At 44.5% G+C, this 27,268-nt stretch overlaps 1 protein-coding gene across 1 annotated transcript in view; it reads left to right on the forward strand.

Moving 5' to 3' along the window:
* The window catches only part of LOXHD1 (lipoxygenase homology domains 1), a 126,332-nt gene that overhangs the window by 17,908 nt on the left and 81,156 nt on the right, over positions 1–27,268 (forward strand). Inside the window, exons 4-13 of the mRNA XM_026086443.1 lie at positions 4,731–4,829; positions 6,360–6,508; positions 9,049–9,172; positions 10,989–11,239; positions 12,211–12,346; positions 15,358–15,518; positions 16,666–16,752; positions 20,318–20,453; positions 21,904–22,058; positions 25,263–25,423. Coding sequence (XP_025942228.1) covers positions 4,731–4,829; positions 6,360–6,508; positions 9,049–9,172; positions 10,989–11,239; positions 12,211–12,346; positions 15,358–15,518; positions 16,666–16,752; positions 20,318–20,453; positions 21,904–22,058; positions 25,263–25,423 — 1,459 coding nt within the window. The remainder of the gene's footprint in view (positions 1–4,730; positions 4,830–6,359; positions 6,509–9,048; positions 9,173–10,988; positions 11,240–12,210; positions 12,347–15,357; positions 15,519–16,665; positions 16,753–20,317; positions 20,454–21,903; positions 22,059–25,262; positions 25,424–27,268) is intronic.

The following is a 27,268-nucleotide window of genomic DNA, read 5'->3' on the forward strand; positions in this document are numbered from 1 at the left end:
TCTCTGTAATGGAGCATGACCGGCTTTGTTTCCCTGCCTGGATCTGTTGCTCCTGCTGCTATGAATTCATCAGCTTGTCCATGAAGGCCCCGTCTAGTGCCCCAAATAATACTCGCCACAAGATTTCCTCAGGCAACTCCATCCTGCAGTATTTCAAGCGACAATGATATCATATTGCTAAATAAATTGCATTAACAGATGAATATTGCACAGCTGAGCAGTCAGCTGAAGTTTGAAGGTGGAAGGAAGGCCTGAGTTTAACCAAAGGGGGAAACAACAAATTGGCCCTCAGATTTGGCTGGGAGGTGTCCATGCGTTTTCCATGGTCGTGGGCAGGAGGGAAGGTGGATGAGAGCACCCGGGGGTGGTGTGGGCTGGATGAGAAGAACCTGGGCAGGGTGTTCTGTTGGTGCTGCACCCCACGTCCTCGGGATGGAGACATCAGGGGGGCAGGCGTAGGAGGGGGTGCTGCAGCCCCATGGTCTTCCTCCCGGGTGCAGTGCCACGCTGTGTGTCCCTGCAGCGTCTCAACCCTCCACTGTTCTCCTCCACGAAAATAAACCCCTCAGCTCTCGGTGGAAAGGAACTGAATCTGGCTCACGGTGGAATATTAATCTTCCCTTTCAGCTGCTGAAAGCTGTGGCTGAGTTGATTAGTGACAGACAAGCCGCTCGCCTGTCACACCTCTGCTAAATTAGTGCAGCGGGGTCATATCAGTTAGTGCCGCCCCGCTGCTTCCCRGGGACGGCGTCTTGGCACCGACCGCCAGTGCCCTCCTGGGACGGCCGGGCTGGAGGAGAGAGGATGGACAGGAGAAAACAGTTACGGCTCTTGCTACTACATTTTTGCGAGCTGTCGGGCTTGCAGCATCTTGCAGTTCTTGCCTCTGATGCTGCTAATTTCAGTTCGAGAAAAGCTCCCTTCCCCACGCCCGTGCYGCAGTGAGCCTGCACAGCTAGATGGAGTCACAGCTTTTATCAGCCGCTCATTAGCATTTTGCATGTTCCCGGTGCTAGGAGAAGCATCCAGAGAAAATCTCCAGGCAACATCTCGATCTCTGTTTTACGGATGAACTCTGAGCCGTGCACTGAGATTAAAAAAAGCCAAGTGGATATTTTTGAAAAAGATGATGTTACTGTTTTAAATAATGCAAGATTAAGAGCTTGCAGAATAAGGAACAACATCCACCCATGCTTAAAATGAAGAGTACTTGACTTCAGCCAGATCGCTGCCTGGCTGTGATGAGAGCCTTTTCCTGCATGCTTCTAGCAGCTGAATCCTCACCGCCTTTTCAAGATGTAGCATCCCTTTCTATTTAAATTTGCACCTCCACCATTTAATTCTGGAAGATGTGCTGATATGCGAAGTCCAAAAGGACCCCTGGGCAGAGTGAAGTGCTACTCTATCCGCCGTGGCTAAGTCTTGAATTGCTCAGAGCTGTGCGGGGCAGGTGTGGGGACTGGTTTGTGTGGATATTGTTTCAGAGTTGGGAACATGAAAAAGGGGACAACTTCTTAGTAAAAATATTTCCCTTGTACTGCAAATGCTCCTGCAGTAGCTTTGCAAAACATCTGCAAGGAGAAGAGGCATCCAAGCTTAGTGCTGTGCACTCCAGCCCCACTCATGTTTTAGGGGACAGAGTGAAGCCCTTGTAGCACAATAATACTTGGTTTTCCAAGCAGGTTGTCAATTCATGACACTGTACACCTTAGATTTGAACTATAGAGCTGTTGGCAAAACCTTTCAAGCTTTGGACCTGGCACAGAATTATACCAGTGTTTCTCTGTTCTCTGCATGTCCTCCTTGATGCTCTGCATGTGTTCAGGTATCCTTCTGGTCTATATTTTAGAGACATAAAGCCTGATCCTACAGTGGCAATCTAACTTCACCAACTGATGCTTTTCCTTTTGTGGATCTTTTTATCCCATCAGGCTCTTCTGGCCCCTGAAAAGAAGAGTAGAAGATTAATCGCTGACAGCAGAATAAATATTGCAGAGGAGGTGCATGGAGCAAAGTGTTTTAAAAAATGTGGTCTGTGATTGAAGATCCCACAGTACAAAGAGTCACTTTTAGTTAGAGCGGTTTAGTAGTCAAATGGGAGTTGTAAATTGTACTATCTCCATCCTTGGCTAATGCAAATAAGATCCTTTGAGGTTGGCACGTCTCTAGAAGGTTGTTAGAGCTCCACGGAGTGAAGGAAAAGAGAAATGTTAAGGTATTTTCTGAGCCCAACTCTACCCTTCTTCTTGTTATTCAGTATTTATTGCATTTTTATCATTTTTATTTTATCTGTGTTGGCTGGTTTTGTGCCAGGGTGCCAAGAAGGTCAGATCGATTTTTAGCCTTTTCAGAGCACGTTCATTAAGCCATGACAGGTGATTTTCTCTTCTGTTTGGGGTCTGCCCTTGTAGCCCTCACCCCAGGAGCTGAGTGCATGCTGTAATTCAGGGAATGGTCCAACAGCTGCTTCTCATACGTTTGTTCTTGCAACCTTTGCTTCAGGGTGATCATGTGCACCAAAGGGTCTGCTGCTTTTTAGCATGATTTTTTAACATACGCTAGGGTTCGTTTATGGTGGAGGAGGCAGGTGCCTCGCTCTGCGAGTGGTAACCCAGGGGTTTGTGATGGTCCATAGCTCCTGAGAAAACTTATTCCCAGTGCTGGCCAGGAAGCTCAGACATGCTTCTCCCCTAACTGTGGGTGGATGCACCTGGCAAAGGAGTTTCCAGCCTGAGCCATGACTGGGCACGACACATGGGAAATGGGATGGGTGGCTGAGGCAGCCAGGGAAAGCTTCTTCCCAAGAATGTGCCTAGCGAAAACAGACCTGGTGTATGCTGGTATCTTCAGAGAAGACCATGCCATCAGATGTTGGCTTTTCAAAATGCTGCTCTGTACACATCCTCTGGGAGATATATATATATATATATATATATATATGTATTTATATTCATGCTTCATTTTCCACCCCTTCTCTTTAAGAGGCTCAGAAGGCCACAGAACTTTGTGGGGATGATGGGACAAAACAGTTCATTTGAGAGTGAGCGTTGCTTGCTGAAGATAGGATGCAAAGAACATATTATTTGCCAAGGGCTGTGTTTCTRTAGGACTTGAATAAACTTTGCAGTTTGCTGGCGCTCTTAGGTGAACAGTTGGAAATTTCTGCTTCCCTGGAAGGTAGAATCTCTCTTATCATTATTGTAAGAAGATGATGATCTAGCCAAGACTCGGGCTGAATTTTAATGTCCTCTGTCATCTATCTAGGCTAAAGAACAGGTCCAGTGAGTAACTGGTTTCCTGAATTGAATTGCCCTAAGGCAGGAAGTGATTTTTGAAGCTTTAGCATTTGTAGCTGTGTTTATTGAAATCTCCAAGGAAAATGAGCCAGTAAAGTTAGCTGAGACAGTTCATACTTCAGTTGGTATGATCAGTAAATGAGGGTAAAAATTTTGATTAGCTCTGGATTTGGTCTCTACAATCAGATGAACATTGCAATGAAATTGCCTTACTTACGGCAGATGCTTTGAATTTTATTTTTGCAGGGGAGATAAGCGAGATGTGGCCTGTGCACTTGTCCTTTCTGCACACGCAGTGTGCCCAAGAGTCAGAAGGGAAGAGGTGACGTATCCCAGAGCTTGCTGCATCGTCTAACCAGGCCTCAGTAACACAGGGTATAGCAGATTCTTCATTGAGGGCATATGTGGAGTCATGTATGGTTCATTGGTAGATCTTGCATTTCTCTTTACTGCTTTTGGTTTGTGTTTAGCTGTCCGTCTCCAGCATTGTGACTGGCTCTGTGCAGGGTTGAGTCTGCTTGAAGGAACAAGGTAGTCAGACAGCCAGGCACATAGACTTCAGGGGTAGACTTTGAAAGTCGTTCATGTTTGCCCTAAATGTAGTCATGCTGAAGGCCATGGGAGATTTCTCACTGATTTCAAAAGAAGCTGAGGTCACCCTTGCCGTCCTTTGGAGCCAGCTTAGTCCTGTCCTGATTCCTCCAAGAACCCACCTCTCAAACTCACTGATGTGGAGCAGGTGAAATGGTTGTGTGTACGGCCCACCGGGGGGATTTTTGCATTCCTTAGTGCCACGCATCATGTAGCCTTGTAACGTCACAGCACGTGGGCTTTATTCCTGCTTTTTCATAAAATGCAAAGTACTGGATTTTTATTTATTTATTTTTAACTAGACAGAGTAACAGGGTTGGCCCCTTCAAATTTTTGTGATTGTGCAGTGTGGCTGACCTTTCCTCAAAACATTTGCTGTCACCAGCCAGACTTAACGTCGCCTAAGATGCAAAAAATACCTCTAGGACAACATTCAGCCTGGAGAGGCCAGGCCTGAACCTGGGCAGATGTCTGGCTGCGTGACTCAAAGATGTTTTGAAAAAAGCAAGGCCGGTGTGTAGGTCTGGGTTCATTCAATGGCTATGTATCAACATCAAAATTTGCACCTTTCTCTCATCTATTTGAACTTTCAGCATCAAGGCCAGGAGCTGAGTGATCTGTTCCCCTTGCTCTGGGCAGTGAATACCCAAAGTGTCAGAGCTGTCTATGGATTTTATTCATCTTGAGGAGAATGGGGGTCAGCGTACACGATCCGGGAGAYGTGGTTCAGACATGCTTCCAAGACAGTAGAGCACAACATGAATTGATTTGTACTGTTATGTTTTGTATCAAATCATAGTTTGCGTTATTAATGTACTGGGATTTCTGCCTCTCTCCTTGCAGTAAACAAATATGTGGTCCGAGTTTTTACTGGTGATGTTAGCGGCAGCGGAACAGATGCAGATGTCTTCATTAATATCTTCGGTGAGAAAGGAGACACAGGTATTCAAATGCAAATCGTTTCCTAAAATATTTCTTCCTGCTCTGCAGGCCTGTGATCTGAACAACACACAGCAGCAATCTGGCAATTGCAGAATAATTTGGCTGAGCGAAAGGCACAACAAATGGTGGTGTTGGCTCTAGCGTTTCTCACATCCGCGGTTCCCCCAAGCTGCGTCTGCAGAGGAGCAGTCGTAGCTGGACTGTGAGCGTGTCTGTGATCACCCATCATCAGGAAACAAATCCTAGGAAAAAGCATAAGCCGGTGCGATAGGTGCCAGTCCACTAAGGGATCTGATACAGATGTGTTGTTTATAGCGCATGCAGTGAGAGCTGAGTGTCAGACCCTTTCTGCGAAGCAGGAGGGATGATGTCCTTTCAGTGTGGCACAGGTTGTGGCGGAGCCTGCCTGGCCATTTTGAAGGATAATCTAACCAACATTCATGTCATCTGGCTTTAATTTAATAGTGGTAGTTACTGCTTTTTTTGTTTTTGTGTACATTAGATTAAAACAGGGATCCAGGCACTTGAATTTAATCTTTTTAAATGATGTTTTTTAACTGAATAGTAGTAAAAGATGTGCCCAGACCAAAATCTCTGGGTTCTGCCATGGAAAGAAGCAGGTGGAAAGTCCTGGAGACCCAACTAGCAAACACTCTCTCTTCTATCATGTCAAGTTCAAGGAATAATGATATTATGTCTGCCAAGTGTCCTTGAGCAGATTATAAAACCTAGTGGATGGGTTTCACCCTTAATTAAGTCGACAGTCTTTTACAAGGGGATTTATCTGATCTCACTTGAGACATCTGAAGGTGGGTGTCTAAATCCATGCTGGTTGTCCAGGTCCCTTGTCAGATTAATATAGAGAAGCGACATCTCTAAAAAATGATTCATCCCCTTCAGAGGGAGGTGGGATGAATTGCCCTCTGCCGCCTTTCCCTGCACCGATTCTGCAGGGTGCCTTGGGCAGATTCGATCCCACTCGTACTGTAACCGTGTTGGTTGCATCGAGGTCAGCACTTTAATACTTTTCATAAAGGCAAGCTCCTGTGAGGTCAGGAAAAGCCAATATCCCAGGCTGGATCCTAATTTTTCAATAAATTCTTCCCATATARCACAGCCAAATAAAAATATCCTGTGTCCTCAAATGTCAAAATCTTCAGCTTGTGGCCAAACCCTTTTTAAACAGTTGAGAAATTTTTGAAGACATTAAAAATAAAAGGAGTATGTGATGGTAGGAAAAAATGTAAGAGCCATCTGGATATATATTTTTGAAAACTCTGAGGGCTGTAAGTAATTGTGATATTAGCGTGAAAATTCTGGTCTTTTGTGCGCTTGAGAAAAGGTGCCTTTTTATTAGAATATAAAGTCCTGTGCATTTACCTTGAAGCTTGGTTGGAGAAAGTCAGTACCTGGAAGGTGTTTGGTCCAGTCATAGTGGTGGCATTCATAAATATTTCTTTATTTACAAACATTCACGCGCCAATGACTTTTTCTTTCCTCCTTGGCTATTTTACTGTTATTACTTTTTAGGTGTGAGGAAACTGGACAATGACAAAGACAACTTCGAGAAAGGAGCAGAGGACAAGTTCACGCTTGATGCTCCGAATTTGGGAAGGTTAAGGAAAATTAACATAGGTCATAATAACAAGGGTGGCTCTGCCGGCTGGTTCCTTGCAAAGGTTAGTTATTCCTTAGGAAATAAGGGTGTTCTGGGATCAAAGTGTCTCACTTTTTACCCTCTCAGTGGACTGATGCCAAGAAACGTAAGGATGTTTGCCAGAAGGCTGCTGACAGAGGGGGATGGCTGGGTCTACAGCGTGCTCTGTGTATCCRGAGTGCAGCTTTCCTTTACCAGTGTGTGCCCACTGCTTCTGTGCACTGGTTTAAAATGGGGTAGCTAGAAAATAAGGGACATTCGGGCTTAAGTAAATTGCCCATCATCTCAGGGTATGTTACAGCAGCGAGAAAATCCAGTTCTTAGGACTTGAATTTATCTGCTTTAATCTTGTTTCTCCTGCATCAGTTGCTGCACAGCTTCTGTAACAGATGAGGGGTCACTCTCAAAGCTGGGGTCTCCAAGCCTTTGTGACTTTATCAGCTTAACTCACTACCAACAGAGCAAAGATACCAGACTCTAAGAAATACCTACCGAGTTTGTTCACATTGGAAATTTGCAAAGTCTTATAGCTTGGCCAAATTTAAGTGATTTATCATTGGCACAGCAAAAGAAATATCCCTGCCACAGGGACGCCTGTCTTCCATGCCCACTTTCCTCCACATTTTAATCTCCTGCTTTAAGGCATGAAGGCATTGCAGCTTTTAGTGAAATGGCTGGAAAAATATTGTAAAAGGAGCAATCAATGAGTCTTTCCTCTAATCTCATTTTCTTTCCTGTGCCGGTGTCATTTAACACAGTTGGTTGYAATCCATTGAAGATCTGACCCCAGATTTGTAAAACCTCGATAACAGGATGGTTTGATGTATTACAGATGCAAATATTAGCACATGCTTTTCTACCAACCCCATGCGCTGCACTAAAAGTTATTATGTTGACTGTCCATGAAAAATGCAAAAGATGAAGAACAGAGCCGCTGGGCTTCCCGTAGGAAGCAGGGGGGAAAAAAAAAACCACAGAAAAAGAACCCTGTTCTCACAGTACAAATGAAGTCTGAACGACATGATTTTGATGCTAATTAGGTCACTTTAGTCCCAAAGTCCAAAGCAGTGACTAGTTGCAGCCAAAATATTAATCCTATGCTCTGCCACAGTAACCAGAGAAGTTTGTGATTAAGTAAAAGGCAGCTCTTGCCTTGTAAGTACAGCTGAAAGTTTGGAGGAACCAGCTAAACCATAGCCCAGTTGTTTTGAACAATTGGCAGATGTTTTTCTCTAACTTGCTCCAGGACCTGGGGACTCCAGCGTTGTTACTCCTGGAGGAACTTGCTAAGCATCACTAGAGGTTCTTCTCATGTTTCTTGTGCCTTCAGTGTAGCTTATACTCAGAGCTGGTGTTCTGCCCCTAAATATATGAATAAAGACAATAACACGAATGCAAAGTGGATCAGCTGGTAGAGGGGAATCTGAGTGTTGATATTGCTCCTAAACCTCATTTAGTTTAGTCTTTAACACTCCAGCACAGCACTGCCCTCTCATGCTGACAGTCCCGACCCTGGCAGACACCGTGGTCCGTGTCCACAGAGGTGCAATGAGAAACTGTAATGCTACAGGTGATAGTACAGTGTGAGATGAGTGGCAGGTTGGGAAGTTCAGGTTCCCAAAGAATGGTTTCACAAATATTTCACAAAGGATAGGTTTCAGATTCTCCCTGTTAGCTCTGAAGGTAGAGAAATGTGGCAATGACGTTCTACCCCAATAGTGAATTTTCATTCTCTGAGCCATAGAGGCAAGCAGAGGTTTCGAGTTCTTCATTTCTGGCTGAAGATCTCTGGGACTCTGCACTGCTTGTCTAAAATACTGCAGTCATTCTACAGAAAGCTTCAGGAACCCAGATGTATGGTGGTAACAAATGCTTCAACAGGAGGTGGAAGAAAATCCAAGTGGGTAACACTAGCCTAATCTGGTGTTACAAGAGAAGATGTTCCCTGGCTTTTTTCAGTAGAACATCTCTCTAGAGTAGGGCCAAGAGCCTAGTCCTTCTAAATTAGAAACTATCCCTACACAAGGTTTCATGGCTGTCTTTGCATGTGATTCCAGACTGGGAACTGAGTGGAATTAGCAGATATTACTAGCTCACACAAGCTGATCCAGTGGTCTTGATTTGTCCTAAAATTCATTGATACTGTTTCATAACATGGCCCTAAAACCGAGTGAGAATGAAGACAGGCTGTTCCCAGAGCAGAACGAAGAGCTGCCGTTCAGTTGAACGGAGAGGAGTAGCCAGCAAACTGACTCGAGAGAGAACGAAGACAGGCCAGCCAGCTGGTCTTGGTAGCAGAAACATTTGGTCTTGTACACTGTGAGAGATGCAGATTGAGTTCACTAGAGAAAAAAAAGAAAAGAAAAAAACCACCATTTTTTACTAGCTGATTGTCTGAAATTCTATCAGTTCTAATTAGGGAGCGGAGAGGGATGTGCTTGAATATTAAATATCAGGTGAAATGGTCAATATACATAAGCTTCTGCTCTTCTCTCACCTCCTCCTGCAACACCTTTGCTTTTTCTGCACATATTTTGCAAAGAGCTGTTTCTTTTCTCTTAGGTGATCATTGAAGATATCGGCAACAAATGTGTGTACCAGTTCCCAGTTGGACGCTGGTTTGCTTTAGATGAGGATGACGGAAAAATCCAGAGGGATATTCTTGTAGGAGGCACTGAAGCCACAGGTAAAGTCATGGGCTGAATCCGTGGTGGGAAATGCAAAGGTACAAAGGCCTAATTGATGTTTCTAGCCATGTCTTCCTTAGAAGGTTAAATGTCCTGGCCTCAGGGAGACCTAGAGTGGACCAGCTGTTGGTGACAGGCAGTTTCATGCAAGGGTCCCTCAACTATCACCGCATTTCCCACTTCCACATCTCACTGGCGAAGCTGTGCAGGGCATTCCTGCTGATTTGTGACCTGATGCACCTGGATAAGGGGCTGATGGGCAAAGGGTGAAAGATCCAGCACGTACTTCAGCAGGTCACTCGCCAGCCTTCAGAAAGTGGATTGCCATTCCCAAAGTCTCAAAGGTGCCACACAATAATCCATATTAGGCTTCAGGTTATGGGCTGGGGAATGATGGATCCTTTTACAAAACAAGAGAGGCAGTGCCAAGCCCTAAAACCGGCTTTTTGATTATCCAACCTGATTAGAGCAGAGGCAGACAAATGTTATGTCTCTGTTAAGGGAAACCTGGATATAAAGTCAGTAAAACAAATTACCACTAGGCAGAAGATGATTTGGATAGTGTTTTGCCTGTATTTATTCATTAACAGAAAGGTAAACACTGTGACTATGCATTTAACAGGTGCTCTTTACTTCATTTCAAGGTCTATAACATCTGCAGTCTTCATATGCCTGCCTGTGTGTGCACTGGAAAGTGGCCTGGGTGTGGAAACCTGATTACACGATGCATGTTGTGAAAAACAGAAAGATAGGGGAAAGAAATCTTCTAACTAAAAGATTGCAGCTCCCTTACTAAAAACTTTCCTTGTTGTTTTGCATTTGTCAATGTGCATTTTTTCTGCTCTCCTAAGTTCTGTTGAAGATATTCCATCTGCACAGTAAAATGTGCCTGAATGCAGTTTTTGATGAAAACTTTAAAGAAAGACAGGATTGTTTATAAGACAGTGAGTTCTGATATTCCTACTTTTTCCAAGGTCCCTATGAGAGTTATGAGTGGTTTAGGCTACAGCAGGACTTAGCTTGGGCCCTCACGGTATAGACATGCTCCCTAAAACACTGTTATGGTTACAGAAGTGTCTCCTTATTCAATACCATAACACAGGCCTAAGATTTGCCTGTCAGTGAGCCCTCTGGGAAGCAAGGCATGTAGGAAGAGGTCATACCTTTCTTAGACCAACAGATAGAGCTGGAAAAAACAGAGGGTTTTTTGTACATATAAATTCTGTTTCAGAAAACATTTCTCTTCCATTTGGGGCTAAAAAAGGACATTACCTCTCCCAGAGCTTGCTTTGCTGAGATCTTTAAAGTCGCACAGTGGCAGTGCGGGTCCTGCTGGCTTCTGCAGCGTTAGAGGCTGCCAACCCTGCGTTCCCAGAGCGTGGTGGTGTTACACATCTTGCCCCAGCTGCTGAGAGCAACACCCCTGTCCTCTCAGCATCCTTTGACACTTCTGGTACCTCTGAAAATCAAGCAACTTAGCTGCCAATTCAACTTTTTGCATGCTTTCAGCAAATTATCACTACAGTAAGGACGTCAAAACACCACAGCTACAGTCTCAGGCTTTCTTCCAGTGAGCCATGTGATAGCAAGTTTGTGACCATGAACCTGTTTCTCTTGGACAGTATGAAATCAGCTATGTGTTTCTCAGATGTATGTGTGGAATGAAAACAAAAAGTTTTGCACTGTGTCCAAGTTGAAAACTAAAAAAGACCCGTGGGAAATCAGTACAACCCAATGTAAAACCAATCAAGAATTGTGACTTTCAGACTTTTTTTCCTCCTATTTTCTTCCTAACTGAACTCCTGATTCCTTCAGGTATTGTGTACAACGTTGCTGTAGTGACAGGAGATATCAGAGGGGCTGGCACAAACTCCAAGATCCACGTAATCCTTCACGGCTCCAAAGGTTCAAAGAACAGTGGGAAGATTTTCTTGGAAGGAGGTGAATTTGAGCGCGCCAGGACAGATCTCTTTAACGTGGAGATAGCAGCTCTTCTCAGCCCTCTCAGCAGAGTCACCATTGGGCATGATAACTGCGGTGTCAGTTCTGGCTGGTATTGTGAAAAGGTGAGACTAGGTTGTTGGTCTGTAGGCAGCTGTCAGGTTGTTTCCTATTCACAACCTGACCCCAGCAACCAAATAAGTTTAAAAATTCTGCCTTTATTTGGATGACAATATCCCCAGTTTAGCAAGTCAGTGTTATACATAATGCATGGTAGTAGTGATTGCCTCGAAGGCACATTAAACACATAAATCAATCACTCACTAATTGAGTTGATTGCCCTTTGCAGTCACAAAGATAGGTATTATTTTCTGCTCAGCGCCAAAAGCACCTTCAGATGTTTGCCCAGAGGGCCAGACAGAAACATGGTCTTGGATCGCGCTGAGCATTTCAAAGTTATCGTCTATACTCAGATGTTCCTGAAGTTTTTTAGATGCTGCCAGGGAAAAAGTGGCTGACCACAGCTGTCCCTGGGAGGCGGTGGAGCAGCGTGGGGTTGTGTGCAGCGCCAGCAGGGCCAAGAGGAGGGAGGAAAGTGCGGCAGCTGCCTACCCCTCTGGCGGACTCATGCCTGCTATTACACTCTGAAGTCGGGAGGGCATGCAGTTTTCTTGGAAAGCAAAGCTGGCTTAGGATGCATCTGGASGTTTTCTGTACCTTGTGTTCCCCACAAAACACTGCAGTGTGGCGCAGGGCGTGTGTTGTGCACTGGCACAACGTGAACTCCTGCGACCGCACTGCCTGTTCTCGTTGCCTTCCCCTGGTGGTGTTTTGCCACTTCTTGGTAGACCTGTTTTGGTGTGCTCTGGAGGAGTGGGAATAACAAGACAGGAGGGTCCTGAACATACTCCTAATGGGGAACCATGCGACAACCTGGGCTTGTTCATGCAGACTTGTTCAGGGAACCTGGCTCTGAGAGCAGGACCAATATCCCCCACTCTGTCATTGCTTCAGTTGCTTAAGATGTCAGGATCAGGGTCCTGTGGGCTGCCAGTGACAGAATATTCAAATTCACATCTCTGGTTTCTTTCTCTAGGTGGTGGTTTACTGCCCGTTTACTGGTATTGAGCAAACCTTCCCGTGTGGGAAATGGCTGGATGAAGATGAAGGAGATGGCCTCATAGAGCGGGAGCTCTATGAAATGGTCTCCCTACGCCAGAAAAGACTAAAAAGTACGTACAAGCATGCAATAGCCTCCTGTGACCCCACTCCATGGCAGTGCCCTGCATGCCACCCACACAACGCAACATGGGTAGATGAAGCGAATTCGCTGAAGAGAATCAGGTCCTGCTTGAGTTTCATCTTTGAACATCCTGGTTTGGAAAGTTGAATAAAAAATGAAACCTTTAAAGTATTTTGAAGAACTGCGCCCATTTCCTAATGGGAAGGAAATGGGGTCTAGCAGCCTTCTGAGGTTCGCTAGGCTTACGACTGCTACGTCCTCACCTTTGCAGACAAGCCAGGAGGTTTCTTCTCAYTATAGCATTAAAACCTGCTTGGTCCCAAGGGAAACTAAACCTAAATATATTAAAAAGACAGATCTGGGGGAAAACAGGAAGAAAAAACAAACTCTTCCCACTAACTTTAATTTTTTTTACTCTGGGCCTTAGAGAGAAAACAAGGTATTAGTCCTGTCCAGCTGCCAAACGTGCCTCCCAAGGTGAACGAGCACTGCATTTGAAGCCTTTTCTTTAGAGGGAAGCGCATGCATTTGTTCGGAGGTGCTGCTCGGTGCCGTGCAGGGCAGTGCATCAGCACGGTTCATTCACACGAGCCTTGCTGGCAGCATTTGCACCAAGCGATGGATCGCTGCTGTCTTGTCCGTGTTAGTGTGTGTGTGTAAGCAGAATGTTTTAATTAGGATAATAGATGCAGTTTAATCAGAATGCTTCGGGTGGGCTCCTGCTTAAGCAGCAGTTCATTTAAATAAGCTTTATCTAAATGTTAGTCAGTGTTATAACCACATTACGTCTCTGCCTCGGTCCATTTAACTAAAGCATCTGCAACCTTTAACCCTCTATTATCAGCTCTGATTGTTATTGACAGGCTAATTCCCCTGCTGCTGCAGTGCAGGAGATAGACGGAGAGCATTAGCCTTGAGAAATCTGTGACCTTTAGCTGCCAGATTAGAGAAGCGTAAGACTTGGAGTTAGAAAGGACCTATTATGTCATCTCGCCTATCGCTCTGTGCATGCAGGACCGTCCTTTTCTGAGAGTCGATCAAAGCTCGGTTCAASCTCACTTTGGGTATCCATGGTGAAACGGCTCCCTGCACAGCGTTTGCAAGCTGTTCCCCCAGCGAGCTGTAGCTCGACATGTAGCTTGTTTTTATTCTCAGCCTTGTTTTTCCCCCCTCTCCTTATCTTGCATGTTATCCTAGGAACCCTTGTGTCAGGTCTCACTCTCCTTGGCGTTTGTACCCTGGGGGAGAATTGCTTTGGCTCGGAGAATTTCCGAACTGCCCAGATYGCTTGATGTGAAGGGGAGTTTGGGTGAGACACGGGGGAATTTGTCCACCCAACCCTGTGAGGATGATGATGGGTGCTTGGGGAATGCCTGGTCTCCCCTAGCAGCTGCAGWCCTAGCTCACCCAGGTTTCTCCTGGTGTGGTTTCTCCCTGCCAGCCCTCTGTCGGCATATACTCCTGATATAAGGTTCCCTCTCCTCCTCCCTATACATGCATCGTTCCTCTTCTCCTTCCCTTCAGCAGCAGAGGTCAGGGAGGCMAAGCAGGAAAGATGAAAGAAGTCTCTGGTGTCCAGTTTGGCTTTGCTCTTTTCCCTGGCCACTATATCACATGCCAGGAGCAAATTTGCCTCAGCTCCATTTCTGCTCGGATGAAGCTCCTTGGTGCTTTTCAGAAGACAGTGTTCATGAACATTTTGAATACTATTTAAATAGGGGAGAAACTTTTTCTGAAGAAGAGTTTCCTTTCCCCCCTCACTTTTTGGGTAGCTCAGTCCCCTCCCTTTTATAATTACATACTGAGCAAATCAGTAAAAAGCTAATTTATATGCACGTCATCGTATTTTTATATTCCATTCTGGGCTCTGAAGGTCAAGCTGCGCTCATGTGGGCTCAGGCATACCAAAAGGGTTAGCAATTCTTTCATTAGAATTTGTTAATAATTCAGCCGATGTCTGAATCAGGAAAGAAACTTGTTTCCTCTCCTGTAGGTGCTGCAAGGCCTGCAGAAGTGAAACAGATTATTATAAATAAAGTGAGAATGCAGATGAGGGGCTCTGTAAAGGAAATAATGTCACCTTTACATATGCAACCATTCCCTTATATGTAAACCAATGTGAATTTGCTTCATGCGGGCTCCTCTTATAGTTAAAATGCTGGGTGAGGACTTAAAGGCAAATTCAGCTTGTAGCTTTGCTGCAGACTTTGAGCACTTCACTTGGAGTAACACAAGCGCTAATTGAAATTGGGTGGGRTTTAGGCATTTAAATCATATAAACACTTTTGAAAAACACCTTCACCTCCCTTTGAGCGTGTTTGTCCCACATAATGCAACATGGGGAGAGATACCTGAACTGGATCCAAGCAAGGGTTACCTGAGCATAGTACCTGTCCTGCAAGAAGCATATTTGGACTAATTGGCCTGATATATCAGGAAAGCTCATTAGCTCAGGGTGAAGTGATATGTGCTTGCATCCATATTGCTGCYTGTTGTAGAAGCAGCTCATCTAGAGCAAGTTTTGGGAGCTACCTGGAGCTGTATTGCACAGTATCAGGTACTTGGAGYGTCTTTCCCATTGACAAAAAGAAAGATTACACTATTTCCCTGCATTAAAAATGGTCTTTGAAGCTAGAATTATGRGTGTTGGAGAAGTATACTGAAACTATAGAGATGGAGCAATTCCCTAGATTACCCTGTTACTAATGTATGACATATAATAATGTGATTCACCTAAGAAGTGATGATTTATGTGTTTTCTCATTTTATTTTAAAGAGARACACATTATTATTATATTTTCAGGCACCCTCATTCCAGTACGTCATGTAGCAGCTGATGATGTTTGTGCAGAAAAGGATAAAATGTCCGCATTTTCTTTCATCCAGCCCTCTCTACCATCCAAGGGAAATGATGAGAATTATGTTTTTAATGCTTTTAATGTTTTTAATTATGTTTAAAAATTAACTTTTAAACAAAATGCCTTGAACCTTTTTTTGTAGAAAATCCTTGGTCACTGTGGATCTGGACAAGTGACATTAAGAATGCAGGGACAGATGCCACCATCTTTTTCCAGGTTTATGGAGACAAGGGAAAGTCAGATGAAATGAAGCTGGACAACAATTCAGACAACTTTGAAACTGGACAGACTGACAAGTTCATGGTATGGATCTTGTGTGAGTGGTCARTTTGGCATAGTATGGTTTTTCAAGACATGAGTTTTAGCCCTGTATGGAAAGCCAACAGCATGAGATCTTTATATCAGCATGAGATCTCAATAGAGCCTTCTTAAGTAGAGGAGAAGTCATTCAGTTTGGTRGTGATGCAAATGATTTCCCAACCTGAAGATCTGTCCTGCCTTCTCCAAACAGGGCTTAGGCTGATATTCCAGGGTGCTCAGGTGGCAATGACCTCAAGTCAGGGTGGCATTAAGTACTTCATCTCCTCCTGAAGTAGATAGCCTTTACCCTCAGGCACAGCTCCATCCCCATCAGARACCTGCTGCACCCACTTAGACCATTTTAAAGGAGAAATGGGCTTAATATTRCCTGCCAAGAGTGTTTTCTGAGACCACAAGGAGCAACACTGCAACCTTGGAAAGAAGCAGGCAGCCACATTCCCTGTGGGACTGCTTCTTAGAYGTCATGGTCTTTGGGAATTTTGGAGTAAGGTAATACTTTACCTCTTCCCCTCCCACCCCCACCCCAACCCCAGTGTTTCAGTGAGCATTAGCTATTTACAGAGGTGTTTCCTGTCCTGAGTGATCAGGTCTTCACCCTCCCTGGACATGAGCCTCTGAGCTTAAGCAGCATGCTGTGTTTGAAGGCTGGGGAGGGTCATCTTGTGTTCTCAACTTCCCTTTCCCCATTCTCAAGTATGTTCCTAAAAGTTAACTAGGGACTGGTCAGAGAAAAGTTGAGAAGCAAAGGATTTTAATTCATGGCTGTAGTTAAAACATTCACCCCTTTTGCATCAGAATCCATAACCATTTTCTGGAAAAAGTGTGGCTGTGTTTTGCAGGTCCTGTCTGAGAAAAAGCTGGAGCTTGACATGAGCCTTTAGTTGTTATTTGGAAGAACAGTTTCAAGGAGCTCTCATGATCAAGGGTGTCTGGATTCAGCCCATATGTTGTCCTCTCATGAAAAGAGAGGCATCAAGCTATCTTTGCAGACTAGGGTTTAGTACTTTTTAAGAACTTTAGTTTTTTACTCCTCTCTGACTTGGCTCTTAAAAGAAGTTTTGTGGCATGCTTTGTGTACATGCTTTGCTGATCTACAGAAATGGGTAATGCTCTTTTTTTTCCTCTGCAGATCGAACTCCCTGATCTCGGCACATTTTATAAGCTTCGGATATGGCATGAGAAGAGGAACCCCTTTGCAGGCTGGCATCTGAATAAGGTGAGAGGACGTCAAGGAAAGCTAAGCCTGAAAAGTCACACCGATCACAAAAGCGTACATTGTCAGTCATGCATCACTGCCTTTGCCAGCTGGCAGCTGAGTTTGACATGCAGTGGTCAAAGGTGCCTCCATTCACAGACTGTGCTGAGTGAAGAGCGGAAGTGGAGATCCCATGTGAGCATGGGGCATGAAGGAGGAGACACTGTAGCCTCTGCAAAAAGGTGTGGAGAGAGAAGAATTCATTGCATGCTTTTTGGAGGAAATTCCTTCTCCTACCCATCCCTGCCAGTTCAGTCTGGTGGACAGCACCTCTTATGCATGCTGTGCAGAAGTGGAGGTTGTCTCCTTTATGGAGCCACACCTGTAGTTTCAGGCCCTGATGAAGGGAGGGAGAGAGCATTTCCCAGCACTGATTGACACTCTTCCAACAAAGCTCTTGGCTTAGAGGGCTGTCCCTATGCTGAGCCCTAGCAGTTCTCTTCCACCAGGGTCTTAGCCCTTGTGCTAGGACTTTGGAAAAATGTGTGAAAGCAGTGAAGGCTGCTGCAGGCAGGTGGGTGTACAGGATGTAAATCCTCCCAACTAGCAACAGCAGATCCCAGCTCCTTTTCTTGCTTTCATAGCCCCAGAAACCTGGGGCTTCACACGCAGTTCTTGCTGTACTAGGCAAGCTAGGAGCTGAACTGGTCTTTGTGATGTGAGACCTGGGTTTTAGGTTCAGCTAGGCAGGGATGAGGTGGCAGGCATAAGGAGAGGAGTAGCAACAAGTCATCCCGTCCTGTAGCACTTGGGGTTGCCAAGAATAAGGCTGTAATTAGTGGCAAATGTGATGCTCGCGTTTGTGTTGGAACATGTGGGAAAGGAGAGCAATGTGAAATGGCAGCTTCCTGCAGCCCGGATTGGTGCTAAAAAGCACATTCCCTTATCATCTTGATGTCCCGCTGCTCTCATCCCCCTCCCCCCACCACACACAAACTTCTCTCTGCCCCTCAGAAACCTTCTTGCTCTCAGAGACCATTATTGTACAGAGAAAGAGAGGCAAACAAGTCCTTTCCTGGCCTATTTAGGCTGGTCATAAATAAGGAGAAGAAAAACTGCTAAAGGAGGACACCTATGGTACAGTGCAGTGTAGCCTGTCCTGACGGGCTGACAGCTCCRTTGCTGGAGTTGGACTCGTGCAGACTGGAGGAACCAGCGGAGGCTGTGCAGGAGGGAGCCCCAATGTGCTGCCTGGGAGATATATAAGGTGATCTTCTTAATCTTCATTCATATTTCCTTTGTTCCACCTGCAATGATTACTATGCTGTCAGCCCTTGCCTGGGTCTGGAAGGCAGGTAGTTCATCTCCGAGCTTCACCCGTATTCCTTCTGCCAGTCTTGAGGACTTTCTCTGCACTTAAGAAAACATTCACTTTTTTCTGCAGCCATAAATAACTGTGATGATAAATCACAATTTACCACTTAGAGATTTTTCTCCTGTGTCTCTAACGTGCTTTGACAGACTCTGTTCTCCTGCATTGTCACGGAGCTGCGAAGGCAAATGCAACTCAACACCTCTCCAGTGGGGAGAGGGCATCAAGTATTGCTGCATTCACCACACTGCAGGAGAGGGTTTAAAGACCTTTTTGGCTGTGGTCGTTAGCAAAGAGAAAGTGCCGGTCAGACTTTGGACCACCACAGTCATCTTTATTAGTTTGTTCACAAACGGTGACCAAGAATGCCTTGTCCTTCCATACATTTCCCTGGAGTTATCTTCTTTTCCCTCATGGAAACTGGGTTCAGACAGGAGTGATCTGCCCACGGGGATTCAGTTTGGACCAAACTGCCTGACTGAACGTGGCCATGATGCATGAAGGCAACCTGCCTGTGTACAGCAAGTCCGACACTTTTTAGGTGTATCAGGCTCACATGCACATTAATCCCATCACTCATGCATCCGTTTTATCGTTCAGGAACTCCGGATGAAGCCTTAAGAATGCCTTGTTCCATTCCTTACACATTTCATGCTGAGCTTACTTCATATCTGGATAAGGGTCCATTTTCTACTACAAGAATGTAAGAACAGCCATTACTTGTCAGACTGAAAGCTGCCTAGCCCAACGTCTTCTCTCCTATGGGACCTAAGTGGGTGATTAGAGAACAATATGAAAAGGACAAGCATTTTTGATACTTCCCCCTAATATTGTTCCAGCACGAAATTATTTCCAGCTCAGGCACTTAATTCCTGATCAGACCTACTAAATAACATGAATTTAGTAGGTTTATTTATTTTCRATTTACTTGCTCAAAAGTTCCAGTCTTCCTTTGAATTTTAAAACTTTTAGCAACCATAACAGCTTTTGGCAAGGAGTTCACAGTCTGATTATCTCCTTTTGTTTGTTTTGAACTTTTGCTCTACAAGCATCGTTTGATGCCCTCTATTTCTTGTACCAGAAGAGAGAGCATTGTACCAGAAGAGAGAGTGAACGGTTGACCTCCTCCGCCTTCTCCATACCAACTGTGATTTTGTAGACCTTCATCATATCCTCCCTTCCCCTGCTCCTCCAGCCATCTGCAGAGTCCCAACTTATTACTCATACAGAAGCTACTCCAGATCTTTGATCATCCTTGTTACCATTTTCAGAGTGTTTTCCTAAATTTGCTATGCACTTTTTTGAGAAGAGGGCACCCAAATTGCACTTGCTATCCAAGATGTGCTCTAACTGTAGCTTTATACAGTAGAATAATGATGGTTTCTGTCCTGATGTCTGTTTCTTTCCTAATAATCTCCCCATTTTTTTTCTTTTTTTACCTCCACTCAATACTGAGCTGATGTTTCCATCCTGCTGCTCAGCCTGATGGCTGAAGACTAGAACCAAGGTCCTGACTTGTCGGTGGAAACAAGCAGTGCTAGAGGGACAGGACCATAAAGTTGCAAAGAAGCCAGAAAACTGCATTTTACATAAGATTTTTGTATTGTTTTTGTCTTTCACTTTGGATAGGGTAAATGTTAGTGACCCTGCGTGGCAGTGATAAATGCATCGGTCATCGTGGCCTGCTTGAAAGGTAGAAGGTTCCTCTCTGCAAAGTTCATTCTCTTCTGTGATAAACCAAGTCATCATGACAACTATGATTTAAAAAGAAATGCGCTTGCTCCTCTGCGCTTCCCAGCGTGCCCTGCCTGCTCTGTGGCGTCCCATCTTCACCTGAGGACGCAGATTATCTGTGTTTTGTCTGGGAACAGTGTGGCACGTGGTGAGCAGTTACTGAGAGCCACGGTATCGATCAAAACTTTCACAACATGCGGTTGCGGTCGGCCCACGAGATCCGCCTGCGGAGAAAGAAGGAAGGAAAAGGCGTCAGATATGACAGCCTTTCGTCGGTACCCGGCGGCCTCGCTCTGCAAGGCGTTCAGGCGCGCCGCGGCGTGCGAGTCTCAAAGACCTCCTCCTTATTCATGTGCGCTATTTCTTTGCTGTGACCTACTCTGGCTTCCCGGGCCAAAAAAAAAAAAAAAAAAGTGTCAGGAACTTGTTGCTTTTCGTCTCTAAGCCTCTGAACTCACGCGGTGTTTTGGTTTAACGAAGGTAACTCTGCTGAAAACGGTGACAAAAGAAAAATACTCCTTCAACTGCGGCCGCTGGCTGGATATAAATGAAGACGACAACGAGATCGTGCGGGAGCTCCCTGCGGAGGGGTCTCTAGTGACTGAAGTCATGCCAGGTGAGAGCCGCGGGCTCCGTACGGGGGCTCGCTAAGGCCTGGAGCGGGAAGAAACCTTCTTTGTGCCAGTGATGCACGGGCAAGACCCCTGCAATTCAATTAGCTTCCCTTTCTGGCACCTTCTCTCTGCAGTATTTTCTGTGTGCATCATTAGCTGCAGGAAGCATCAGAAATCCCAGACGCGTATTCTGTGCAGATTTCTTTGTGGCGGGAGATGGGAGAGATCTGGCCGTAGCACAATTGTTTTCAGTGGCATACTTTTTTTCAACTTCTTTTTTTTTTTTTCAACTCGTGGGCTTTTTTCCAACTTGTATTTTTTCTCGTCTCCCTTAAAAAGTGGAATGCCAGGCTCGAATGAATGCTCATGAAAAGCATGCTTAGCTGAAATGCAGCTTAAAATTTAACAATCATTTTTGCACTTAGAAGTTTTGTTTAATTACATGTGCCTTTACGCAGCTATATGTATAAAGATATATATGGTTGAACAGAGCAATGTGTGCAAGGGCATAGGGACCTTTCATTACCTGTAAGCAATCAGACACATTTTTCCGTTAACTAAACCCAAACTGGAGGGTTAATTAAGGAAAGCCACAGAGCTTCCCATTGGCTTTCTGAAGTCCGTCTTTCCATCTTGACCTTGTACCACAAGAATTAAACGTACTTGGAGGGACAATTTTGGAGAGCAGAATAGCCCAAGACAGCCACTGGGGTTTCTTTTACTTCCACGGATGTGTCCAATGCTGACTGCTTTCAGAGATGGGGCTCCACGCTCTGCAGACCACGAGTCTCCTGTTTTCTGAAATTTCCTATAAACTCAGTGATCTGCATGCAGCTGAGCTGTTCTGCAGAAGAGGAAGAGTAATTGTAATTGCAGATCTTATTAAAATGTAAATAAACTTGTTTTTGAAATGTATTTTTAATCAGTTGTGGAGAGGGTTGCTCGAGTTCGAATGCAGGCGCTTCCCCATAAGGAGCAATTGTGCTGAGTGGAGGCAAGAAGCAGCACCCAAGTGTCGGGCTTGCAAGCAGGTTGGGGAGGCTGGATCGTAGCTTCTCGCCTTGCCTTGAGGAGAGGCAAATGCAGTTGTGGTTTAACCTGCAGAACGCCCCGAGTCATGGTTTGTGCCAGGCTTCCTTCCTGCATGCTTTGTGGACATCAGCCACTCCTTCCTTGGAAATGTGGTGGAAAGATGACTCTGCGGGTTTTACACAAAGGGGAGGGTGTTTCTGTGTGGTTGCTTGGAGGGATTTTATCTTATTATTAACATTTCAGGCCTTGCAATTTTGTTTTTCCTTTTACTAGTGATAATGTGAAATACAGAAGTCAATACATTGGCAGAATTGCCAACAGAAAGTGAACCTGAAATTAATTGCGAGTCGGTGGAAAATGCAGTAAATGTAAACGACAATTAATTGTGTTGCCAAAATTAATAAATTTCTGTCTTCACAGTGATAAAATACCGAGTGACAGTCTGCACTGGGACGGTGAGCGGGAGCGGCACGGACGCCAACGTCTTCATCTGCCTCATTGGCGACCAGGGAGACACCGGCGAGCGGGTGCTGTACAACTGCATCAACACCGTTAATAAATTCGAAAAAGGCAACGTAAGTTCACGCGCCGAACGGGCTGGAACGTACCAATTAAAGCGTGCGACGGTTTGCGGATTTTTCTGAAATACGCGTTTGCAAGCTTGGCTGATTTGTCTGCTGGTTTGGCCTCGGGGAACAGGGAGACGTAAATTGTACACGTAAGGTGTCTTAGCTGGTTGCAGCTGGAGGCCAGGCACAGCGTGCCCTTGCTTGGCCATAGTAGATTCGTAAAAGAGTCCGCTGGTTTCCTCCCCAGCTAAGTATCAACTGCTGAAATTGTGACTTCAGATTGGGGAAGGATTCCAGGAAATCCGTCCATCTTCCAAGAACAAGTGGGAGCCTTTCCTCCTCCATCTGACAGTGGAAAATTTTGGTTTTTATGGCAAAGGAGGGAAAAGTTGTCGTATTTAATGCACAAAGCAGAAGCTCAACATGTTTCCTTTTTAAATTTCCTTCGCTCTCCCCTCCACAGTGCCGCACTCAATTTTCATGTCTTGTTCACAATCTGTTTTTCAACATGTTTTTGTATGCTTGTGTCCCAAATGAGTGGGATGGAAAAGGCCTGAAATGGAGGCTGAGTCTCTTCATGGAAAGCAGGAGATAATGAAGAGGTCAAACTGTAGCTAATGCCCTTGCTGCATTAACAGCAAATCGTGTGCTGATCTGATCCATGGGGTCAGCCTACTTTATATATATTCAATTATGATGCACATTTTGGATCTCTAGGGTCCAACTTAAACTAATAAAGTCTAGTCAGTATCTCCTAAAGGAGAGTTTGAGAATCTGATCATAGAGCTCTGCAAATTGTCTATCTTTTGTGTTATGATTTGATTGAAAATTTTGAATGGAAAGAAAATGAGGATAAGAGGAGGCCACGTTTTCAACACTGACCATTGAATTTAGGCTTGTGAAATATGCATTAACACTTTGGATTTTCCTTTGAGTGTCTAGAAGTTCCAGTTCTACACTGAAATCACTGAGATTTTTTAGTCTTTAGAAGAACTTTCATTAAGTTTTTCTTGTGCTCGTAAGACGTGTGTCTATGGAAACGCATGGCATTTACACAGTGAGAAGTTCATTCTGATTGGAAATGATGTAAAGGTTTGCAGGCGGGGACAGTGCAAGCCTGAAATTTTTGCCCGTTGCATTTACACTATAGATTTTGATAAACCTGGATCTAAAAAGTAGGTCCAAACTCTAAAGGATCACATTTGTCGTTTGGGGAATTCTTGTTTTGTCAGGATGGTAGCAAAGCGAGTCATGTTGAAGACTGTTTCTGTGAAGTTCCAAAAAAAGATGTTTGGTTCACAGGAAACAGAAGTATTTTAAACACAGATGATCACTATTTTATTTTCACTTTTGAAAATGAGTTATAGGGTAACTTGCATGAAGTAAACAAAGGAAAATAGGAAAAATAATTTTGGAAATCAATTCATGTGAGTAATTGCATCCAGACGATGGAAACCAAAATGGGATCTGTTAATGAATAACCGTTCTTTTGGCATGAAGAGCTGAAAGCTGGTGAGTGAATTGGAAGCAGTTAAAGGATTGATTCTGACAAACTTAGAGCTTGTATATTTAAAAGACTGAATGAGTATATCTACAGTGATTAACTCAGATATACTGTTAAAAAGAAAGGCAGCTAAGTCAGCACGGTCTCTAATCTACAGCCACTTAAACCAATAGCACCTTGATTACCAATTTAACTTGAAAAGTTGGCTTACAGATTCAAATTAACTGTCTATCCAGAAGGTAAAATTTAAAGATGCCTCTAAATTAGGTGTTTACTTTGCGACAATCCCATTCATTTACTTACTCATTAATTTATACCAGCCGTTAATAAGTAAAATGAGCATCAGGCCTAGTGAAACAGACTTCATTGACTTTGTCTGACTCAGTGAGGTTTTGATAACTTAAGGCCCTGATTCAGCAGTCTTGAGTTTGTAAGTAATGCCAGTTCATGCATGTAAGCCCACCCTTAGCACTTAAAAAAGTGGCAGTATTTTTTAGTTGTCCTTATTTTAAAGGCCAGTTTTGAGGTTGCTTAAGTATTCTTCCCTCAACGACAGAAAAATTCAGGAATACTTTTATCCATATTTGAAAATTATAAAATGTATTTTTATAAATATTCTTCCCCAATTCAACCCCATTACCTTCCTGCCGTGTTTCCTGGGAGCTAACTTGGTATATGCTACCCACATATGTGCTGCACAGACTTTTGGGAGGTGACGAAGAATGAATGAATGAATCACAGCATTCTGCTGGCTTTCTCTTACCTGATGGTAACCATAGCAGTCGTGTCTGTATGTTGGTCTGTATGCTTCAGATACACTGAGTGTTCATACAGGCAGTTCCCATGCATATGTTTGTATCTGTACATGTACCATAGATATTTATCTGGCCTTGATTCCTGTAGGGGTAACTCACTCTTAATACATCTCTCTTCCTTCAGTGGAAGGAACTGCTTCTCCCAGTTTGCTTTTGGGTAAGAGAATAAGCTGTGGTCCTGAGGGGCCATCACTTAGATTACTCTGCAGGTTGCTGGTTTGAGTCCTTTTCCAGGAGAGAAAGACCTAAAATTAAGGTCTTTTGTGGGGTATTAACAGAAAGAAGGCACCACTGCTACCATTACATCCTTGGTTAGGTTCACACCAGCCTCTGAATACAACTGACGGACCAGGCTCCTGAGCGGCTGGAGATACCTCAGTGCAGCCATGCCCAGATGCCTGCATGCCAGGGAGCGGCTGGAATTCAAGTCGTGCTTGGGAGTCCGTGCTGTCTGAATTGAATGTGGTGTAATGTCTTCAAATTGTATCTCTAAACACTTCTGTGGCTTTGGTCTGAACGTATGAGTGCCCAAGGTCACTCAGAAAGCTTATATTAGAGCAGGGGTTTGAACTTGGATTTTCTGCCTCCCTGTGTGAACTTCTTAATAACCAAATTACTTTTCTTCTTTGCAGTTGTGGAGGGCAGGCAATGACGTGGGAGATTTAAAATGCTGGCAGATCATATATTTGTAAATCTAATGTTATACTTCTAGCACAAATATTCAAACTTTCATTCTTTGGTAAATTAATTTGTACTTACTCCTTCATCTTGTGAAGAATTATCTTGCAGCATGCTGATGAGGTTGGTTTGATTGTGACAATAAATTTGGTTGGTTTGTTCATTTTTAAAGAGAAATACTGCCTTATCATTTTTTTTTTCTCCTTGCCAAAGGCTGACGAATTCTTCGTGGAAGCAGTGACGCTGAAGCAGGTGAGGAGGGTGAGGATAGGGCATGATGGCAAAGGAGGAAGCAGTGGCTGGTACCTTGACAAAGTGATAGTGAGGGAAGAAGGACAGCCAGAAAGTGAGGCTCTGGAATTCCCCTGCTACAGGTACTGGAAATAATGCTTGCAAATTATGCCTCCATCTAGTCATTTGTCACACTTCGAAGATCCTAGCTATTATTCCAAGACTGTGATTTTCTGAGCACAGCTTAATCCTTTTTAGCTATTCATTCATTTATTTTTGCTAAGCCTGAAAGCAAAATGTGTGGATTGGGAGGTTTGAGATAATGTTAACTCCCCTTACCAAATGAACAGCAGTCTGAATTGTGAACTTTGCAACAATTAGTAATATAGAGAATTTCCTGAAGATTAAATGCAACCTTCCAGTACCACATCAAGTGTCACTGCAATTGCCTGCTGCAGAAACACACTCTGAGATCTATTGCAATCTCCTAGTTTTATTGCATGTGTGGGACAAGGTCCTGGTCCCCCACATGCACGTCCCATCTTCCCAAGAGCAATGGGATGCTATTTTCATGTTGGGAGAGTGCAAGATTGTTATGCTGTCATCTCGAGAGCTCCTTGCATGAAGGGAAATGCATCTCATGCAGAGAGAGAGAGAGYTGCAGGGCACAGGGCTGTAACTCACCCTCATGGGCGAGTTACAAATGTATTCTTCTCTTTCCTAGACAATCAAGTGGCCAGAAGGAATGTGCTGTAGTGAGGCTACCCATGGGGAAGCCGGAGGCACCATCTGTCCCGGCGCTAACCAGGGTCTGCCTCAACATCTTAGCACAAACCAGTGAGAACCGGGTGAAAACACAAGAGACCAACTTAATGTAGTTCAGTGTCCTGTAGAGTCCAGCCACCCTTGCAGGACATGCAGCCCTGTAGGTTGGAAGCCCATTGAGCTCCGCTGAACAACATTGAGTTCCTGTTCTAAAAAGCCATCTCCTGGGAGACAAGCAGAATCGTAAAATGCAAACACAATTATTCTTAAATTGCCAACAAGGGTAAAACTGCTAAGTTGGTTACTTGTCGCTTGTCACTATAAATCAGGAAGAATTCCACTATGATCAGGAGAGTCAGCCTAATATAAAACAGCGTGGAGCCAGACCCACACCCTCTGCATTGCTAAAGCACATCAGAGAGCAGGCAAACTCACTGGGGAGACAGCACTGAGCAGCAGATGCAATGCCATCTTGATTGTGAAAAGCAGGCAAGTCTCTCCCTTTTTTGAGAACAAACCACCACGTTATGTCATTGCTGTCTTTGCTGTCTTTTGATACATATTTAACAACCATATGTTTTACTGAGTTAAGCAACCAAGCTAGGTTTTTACTTGGGCATGAAGTGTCCASGTGAAGAGCTGTTTTGCTGAGGCTCTTCAGAGATATTTCTGTGTCTTAACTGCACTGTGCAGCTGGTTCATGTTAAAGATTTTTCTGAATTGTCTCCTTACTTGGCCGTTTAACTAGCTGCCTTCCCTCAGCTCCAAGGGATGAACCCATTCCCCTAAGGGTGACATATGTGGAAGTGTTCCCCTGAGCCCAGGGGCTGAAAGGAGGGAGAACCCCCCCACCAAGACCTTAGCCCCAAAGTATCCATGGGGTACGTTCAAGTCACAAGTGATGGGATTCCACTCTTCTTACCTTTCTCAAGTGACAACAGTGTCATTCGTGTAGCTGCATTTGCTGTCCTTGTACCGGCATTATCCCTTCCTCTCAGATTGAGAAGGTAACATGACTGATCACCTCCACACAAGGGGAAAGCTGCTCCCTACCACCATCTTTGGTGCCCGTGTCTCCTGAGAGACTGGGGCATCATCGCAGTCTACAGGTGTCGTCATGGAGTCTGGAGATATCTGAGGGCAAAGGTGCTCACCCACTGCATCCTCCAYATACATCTCCATGACCTGCAGTGTTTGGATGTTTCCCTCCAGTCCTGTGGGCC

This window comes from Apteryx rowi, unplaced genomic scaffold, assembly GCF_003343035.1.
Source record: "Apteryx rowi isolate R43461 unplaced genomic scaffold, aptRow1 scaffold_694, whole genome shotgun sequence".
Taxonomy (NCBI): Eukaryota; Metazoa; Chordata; class Aves; order Apterygiformes; family Apterygidae; genus Apteryx; species Apteryx rowi.